This window comes from Galeopterus variegatus, unplaced genomic scaffold, assembly GCF_000696425.1.
Source record: "Galeopterus variegatus unplaced genomic scaffold, G_variegatus-3.0.2 Scaffold8453, whole genome shotgun sequence".
Taxonomy (NCBI): domain Eukaryota; kingdom Metazoa; phylum Chordata; class Mammalia; order Dermoptera; family Cynocephalidae; genus Galeopterus; species Galeopterus variegatus.
The window spans coordinates 14297-21671 of record NW_007734564.1 but is presented as its reverse complement, the minus strand read 5'-3'; the positions used below and the strand labels follow the sequence as shown (position 1 = coordinate 21671).

Genomic DNA, 7375 nt, shown 5'->3' with positions numbered 1-7375 from the left:
CAGGCTGTGGGAGGCGGCGGCGGCGGCGGCCCGGCCCCCGGGATTCTCGAAGCGACTTTGCGTAGGTTTGCCGGTGTCCAGGCCTCCAGGCTTGTGAGAATTTACGCCTACCACGTAGGTGGAGTCGTGAATCTCGACTTCAGCTCCGGCTCTATAGGTTTTTTTTTTTTTTTTTTTTTTAAATTCTCCAAGATGGCGAACTGCCATCGATTTCTCTTCTCATCCTATGGAGACTCATCGATATACCGTTATCCCCAGTTACGCAGTAGAGCTCTAAAAAGGGGGTGCTTTTAGGGGGCTTTCAATAATCTGCGAAGATGAGGAGACACTTTATTTCTCCAGGCACTCTCTAGCGATGGTGATAACGGTGCTCATGTAGATTTGTGCTTCACGTTCACATTGCATGATTTTCTTGTGACTTGATGGTTTTGACTTGGTTGCCACATGTTTGGGGAATATTTGTCACTAAGCCTCCAGTGCTGCTTATTGTTTTATTTCTGCCCAAGGCTCTTCATGAAATTGTGGTAGTTGTATCAAATATGAGACCATTCCCTTAATTTCTTAGCCCTATGCTCCCTTCCCATTAAATGCCAAAATTTAGGTTCTCTATTACGGGCGCTAATTTCTCCTTTACTACTTAACGTGGTCGAAGATCTAACTGTGGAACTCAGCCCTTGATACTAGTACTTTAAGGTCTCCTATACCCGCAGTGGACTATAGTTCTTGTAGAGAATTGGCATCTGGTGATCAACTTTTTTCCTGCAGTCCTCTCGTCTTTGTGTGTGAGTTCCCGCTGTCTGGCTAGGAAGATTGCGGGAGTGTGCTTGGAAATGGCTGGGGCCTGCTATGACTCTGCAGTTCTGATGGGGGCGACGCCTTCTTTCTTATTCATGGAATGTTAGAGTGCACGTTTTCTCCTTTCCAGTTCTGGTGGCTACCTCAGTTTCTTTCCAAATCTCGTTCCATTTTCTCTATTCTTTTACCATTGCCTACTGCAGTGCCGTAGACAGAATCCGCTTTGCGTTGCCCAGAGAGAAAACTGATTACTGAGATGGGAGGGGAAGGGAAGTTGGAGAGAAAAAGGAGTAGTGGCTAGAAAAGTAGGAGGGAAATATGAATTTGGAAATGTGCGGAGGCCTAGGGATTGAAGTTCACATCTTCAGGAATATTTCGCGCTATTCCAAGTAGAAAAGTGAACAGGTCTGCTAATCACCGGCTTTATTTGAGACTTTCAAGCAACTTTAAATTTGATGCAACATGACTGACTGTAATGTGACAGAATGGGATAGACAAGCTGTTGTTAAGAGTTTATAGCTGAATCTTTATCATTATAATAAGCACCTTCAGGCACCACCTGACTTGGTATAGTTTATAAATAACTTAAGTTTGCAGTTTGTCTAGTGTCAACTACCAACTATTTAGAAAGATTCTTTGTATAGACAGGTATTTAGTTAGCAGACCACACTGTTAACTGTGAAATCAAATGAACTGATACACACATGTAATCATGTAAGATTAGGTAGTTCTTCAGAAAAGACCGAATCTTGATTTTACATTAGTGAAATGTGCTGTCTTGTAGTGGTAATATAAATTTAGCACACAGTCTTTCCTGTTGTATTGAGCCTTGAAAGGAATTAACTAAAACTTCATGTGCTTTTTTTCTTTTTCCTTTTTCTGGTGGGCAGCCAATAGAAATAGATATGATTGTAGGAAAAGACCGGGAAGGTTTCTTTACCAACGGTTTGACTCTTGGCGCAAAGAAGTGCTCAGTGATCAGAGATAGTTTATACGTTGATGGTGACTGCACAATGGACATCCGGACAAAGAGTCAAGGTGGAGAGCCAACATACAACGTTGCTGTTGGCAGAGCTGGTAGAGGTAAGCATAGTATTCTTTTGATTAAAAGCTTCATGCCACATTACAACTTATTAAGCAGTTTCTTTAACATTATGAATAAAAGTTAGTCCATAATGGCTATTAAGGTGGTTTTTGTGAACTGCCCAGCACTGAAGGGAAGCACTGCTTTAGATTTACCTACTCTGCAGTAGCTGCACATACAGGCTAGCCTTTTAGATCCTGACTTTATTCTAAAACAGAACATTCAGCTTTAGTAAATGTAAAATCAAAAGTTGTCTTTTAAACTGCTTGACATGTCAAAGGATATAATCCTATGGTGTATCAAATTGTTAAATTGTTCAAATCATTCAGATATTATAGTGCCTTGAGTATTTGACCTTTGGATCTCTTTTCTTTCTTTTTTTTTTCCCCCTGTACTTGCATTTTAATCATTTCACTGCTCAGCATACATTTGGAAAATTTGACATTGGTTTCTGTTCTGTTAGGAACATTGCTGGGGAAGAGAGAAATAATTAGATAAGGATTTTGGAGTAAGTTGTCCATTTACTAAAATATTTTCAAAGATGAAGTGTGTCTGAGATGTAGATTTGAAAAGTAGGAAATTACATTTAGTTTATATACTTGGTCCCCAAATTCTTGTGTCTCCAGACTGTTGTCAACATAGAAGTATCCGCTTTTTTGAAAGTAACTTTTGAAATTGAGGTTTATTGTGACATCTAATTGATTTACAAATAAATTAAAATGTGTTAACTTATGTAAATATTTCGTAAATAAGGAAGGCTTCTGTAACCTCATATAGCAGACTTGGCACGTTTAATTTTAAGACTAACTCTAGTATGTGAAGGGACTTCAAGTTACTCTGAGCTGTAGCTTAATGCTGTGGTTCTGCCAACTCCTTGTGATTGTCCTAAAGGTTACTCTTATTCTGGTGTGAGTTGATCCTTATGAGTATTTTTCTATAGAGAAATTAGATGACTTTAAAATAGACACATCTCTCTAAACATTAGCTGTGCTCATAAGAAATATGCTGAAAAGAAGCCGTCAACCACAGGACATAAAATCAGAATGAGATTTTCAAACCATACAGCACTGCTGACATCTAGTGGTAGTGAATATAAAACTTGAGATATACATATATTTTGGGGATAGACCTAGGAATTGCCTGTTGTTGGAAATAGTAAACTTGTTCCAGGATTTTAGACTCAATTAAAAATAAGACTAGCACAATAAGTATATTGGGAAGAACAAACCTTAAATATTTTTAATTTGGCTTTTTCTGAATGGCACTGAAAACATTGTTTAAAGTTTGATTTTTCTCTGCAAGTAGTAGACACATTTAGCCTCACTGGTAAAACTTAATAGTTTGTACTTATCAAGCATGTTAAATTTGGGGAGAATTTGTAAATAAGAATTACCTAAGTTTTTTAAGTTTGTATTTTTGGGGCAAGTAATATATGTCACATCAACCAGAAATTGTTTGCCCAGAAGTAGAAGATAAATGATCACTTTTTTCCCCTAGCTAGTGTAAAGGTAATTATATAGAACTTTGCTGCTGCACTGATTGGGCAGTCGGTAGTTCCTATGTTGTTTTTAGTATGTTAGTTGGAAAGTTCTTTTTGGAGACCTAATTGACTTCAGTGCTGGACAGTTCATGGAAGACTAACTTAACTTATTAGTCGGGGTTCTGTCTGCTAAAACTTATATGACTTTCTTGATTAACACTTCTTTTGAAACACTTTTCTTCTTTCTCTTTCAGTCTTGGTCTTTGTAATGGGAAAAGAAGGGGTCCATGGAGGCGGATTGAATAAGAAGGCATACTCAATGGCAAAATACTTGAGAGACTCTGGGTTCTAGCTGATAGGCAGACTGTTAAGTATTAGGGGAAAATTGCTCTTAAACTTTCCTAGTTGTAAGCTTAAGTCTTAATTCTGGAAATTTTATTAGCAATGCAGGGTGATGGGGTATGAACCTGTGTCTCCTTTGTATCCCTCTGTTGGTGGGGAAAGGTGTCTTTCTTTCTGCCCTCCCCTGCTTAAATAATTCTGTTCACTTTTGTTTTGTTTCCTTGTGTACTCCAGCATTGGTTATAGTCATGGGAAAGGAAGGTGTCCACGGAGGCACACTTAACAAGAAAGCATATGAACTGGCTTTATACCTGAGGAGGTCTGATGTGTAAGCAGCCTCTCCCCATCTACCTAGCAACTGTCTTCATCACCACCCCAATTATGATCACAATGCTATCAGACTATATAGGTGGTAGCTAATTTTTCTTAACATATTTTTTAATGTCATTATTCCTGTTTGCCCAATGGATCATTTGTATGTTAACCACTGTATGTAACCAACCCTTATCTGGCAACATAATTGCAGCACAATAATGATTTGCATGATACCTTGAAATTGGGGGGAGGGGGCATGCCAAGTTGGGCATCACTTTGTCTTAGCAATTAATGGGATATTGATTACTAAAATAAGTTAATATTAAGCAAGGTGCCAGTTGTACAATCTCTAATTTGATCAATGTCTTTTCAGCACTTTGAGCATTTTAGTCTTCCTTACGTAGCGCATGGTTGGGAGGAAAAAGTGCATGCATCTTTCCTTCACTCCTCTCTTTTTCCCCACCCCCTCCCTTTGCACATAAGGTATTTGGTTTGCTTTCATCTTTTGTGCGGGTCCTGGTTCATTTAACCAATTAATATCTCTTTTGTTGATGAGCTATTGAGAGCTGCAGTAGTTTGCTTTTAGTATTGTTGTTGCACTTGCGTGTAGACAAACCTTTTTTCATAGTGTCCACAGGACACATGAAGAGTGCAACTGCAAAACAAGAGCAAAAAGCACTTCCTCCCATGACCTTACAGTGAGCATACCGATTGAATCCCCAGGGACATTCATTCCATCATGGTAATAGCTCACATTTTTGTTTTTGTCTCTTTCTTTGCACACCAGCTCTACTTTTTAGTAAAATTGTAAAAGGCTGCCATTATGGACATTAGGTATCCCAACATAACCATCTGGAGTGTGTCCAGTTTGTTCTTCATAGGACCAATTTTTATTTGCAGCTTGAGTTTTTATATGAAGTTGCATTATTGTGGACTTGGCTGTCTTGTGATGAATTTTTTTCATATGTATTCTGTGCCATACTATTGTTAAAAATGAACTGTTGCTATTGTGAGATGGATTTGAACTGACCTATTAAGGGTTTCTTTCGAATGGCACTACTTTAGGGACATTCTAGTATTTGCTTCTATTGTTTGGGCCTGTGGATAATGTACAGATTTAAAAACAAATCTTGTTGCTGATTTGTCCATTTCTTTCCCTGCACTTTGTTACATCTGGGATACAGTCTAACTCATCTGATTTAATATGCATTTAAAAAAATGCCATAACTATTAAACACCTTGTTTACAGACAGATGAAATAAATTTATTCCAACCAAACACTCTAGACTCCTGTTGTTTATGTAAATTGTTGGCTTATTATTGCAGTTGATTTTTGACAAAAAAAAAAAAAATGCAGAATAGGGAAGCATAGAATTAAAATAAAACATTTAGCTGATGGCCTACTTCAGGTCGTATTTATTATAAAGTGCCTGGGAATTCCTTTTTAATGGGCTTTGACCTATTAAAAATGGCTTTTAGTCATTTCAGGCTTATCATTAGTCAAATTTCAAATGGACTAAAGATCAGTTGACTCCTGCTAGAAAATATTTTCCTCTTGTTGCTGGTCTCTACATGTGAAATCTAGCGAGCATTAAGGGGCCCCTGTTCCAAGAAGGGTTTCTGCACTCTTGTTGGATTCTTCTGTGTTGAAATATCATATGACTTTAGGTTTGGAGGCTGTATTGGCAGGCTGAAGTCAGCTCTCCCACAGAAGAGCAGAAGATTTAAGGGGCCCCTGTTCCAAGAAGGGTTTCTGCACTCTTGTTGGATTCTTCTGTGTTGAAATGTCATATGACTTTAGGTTTGGAGGCTGTATTGGCAGGCTGAAGTCAGCTCTCCCACAGAAGAGCAGAAGATATTCCTTAGTTAACATATAAGAAGGTTGGGATGCTTTTGCATCTTCTGGCTTTGGAGTGACATGCTGACCATGGCTATGTAATAGGTTTATTCCCAGAGGTCATAAGATCCCTAATATGTATGGAAGTTTAGTAAATATGTAAATTTAGAACTATTTCAATAAATCATTATTACCACAAACTGTCAATCAGAAGCTTAAAGCAGGGACACTCAAAAGTTAGTGGGTCTAAGTGAAACTGAGGAGCTGGAAATAATGCACATTCTGGACTCGGGGGTTCTACTCTGGAGATAGATTCCATAAGCCCGGGAGACCTCTTTTTTGAAACAGTCACTGGGTCAGTTTGATTTATTTTAAGTGGCCTGTATGCTACCCTTTGAGAAACAGTGGGTTAGAGAATATTAATTTACCTTACTTAAAATATATTGATTATAACTAAAATTTCTTCTTTGACAAATTGTCAGGCATTAGTTCTGAATCTGATTGTACATATAGGCATGTAAAATTATGGAAGATAAGGGATTAGAGGCTACTTTGGTAGTTGGACATACCCTAGAAATTGTAAAACATAAATAAAACCCTGGTATCAGCTTTTTGACCTGATATGATCCTTGTTAAGGACAAAAGTTTGGGCAAATGAAAATTTGGTGGTTGGGTGACTAATTGTAGTTCAAAGAATGACCACAATTGTGAAGCCTTTAATATAAATAGGTGAGGAATGTGTGTGGTAAGGGTTTGGGTAGGAGAGTAGAAGACGGTAGAGAGCAATTATATCACTAAAATAGTAAATAATAAAACTAGTCATTGACCTTTTACCGACAATTTCAGTAGAAAAAGACTTAAGAAATATATGTTTGTGTACTTTGTTCTAGGAATTTAGCATAAGGAAATGGAGGTATACAAATTTGTATACCAGAATGTATCACACAGCATTACTTACTATAACCAAACTTGGAAAACTTCTAGAAGGTTCAACTTTAAGGGGTAATGTTTCAATAAATGACGTTATGTCCATAGGACAAAATAGTCATTGAAAAAAGACACAAAATGCTCACCAATGAATGTTAAATGAGGATATAAACAGATGTTACATACAGTTTAAGTACATACATACAATATGTAATACATATGTGTTTTACATATGTATTTCTGAAGACAATTTATCAAGATTATCTCTAGGATAAGTTTCTGGGTGACTATATTTTGATTTCCAATGTTTTAAATGTTACTTTTATAATCAAATTTTAAACTAATTTTTAATAGAAGTTGGATTTTAATTTTACTTACTGTCTTACTTAAAAAGCTGTACAAGGGTACTTTGAAAAGTTCATGGAAAAAGTAAAATTAAAAGATAATATAAATCTTTCCATGAACTTTTTGAAGACTCCTTGTATAGTTATACCATGGAATTATAGATGTCAAGTGAATATTAAGAGAACAAATAACAATCCTAGCCAGTGCTGTTAAATAAGACACTTCATACGTTTTTTTAACATCTAAATGT

General features: G+C 37.0%; 1 protein-coding gene across 1 annotated transcript in view; it reads left to right on the top strand.

The window, feature by feature from the left end:
• LOC103608474 (profilin-2-like) overlaps positions 1-4028 on the top strand; it is a 5518-nt gene extending 1490 nt beyond the window's left edge. Inside the window, exons 2-4 of the mRNA XM_008592907.1 lie at positions 4-114; positions 1632-1878; positions 3614-4028. Coding sequence (XP_008591129.1) covers positions 4-114; positions 1632-1878; positions 3614-3711 — 456 coding nt within the window. The 3' untranslated portion in view covers positions 3712-4028. The remainder of the gene's footprint in view (positions 1-3; positions 115-1631; positions 1879-3613) is intronic.
• Positions 4029-7375: the final 3347 nt, after the last annotated feature.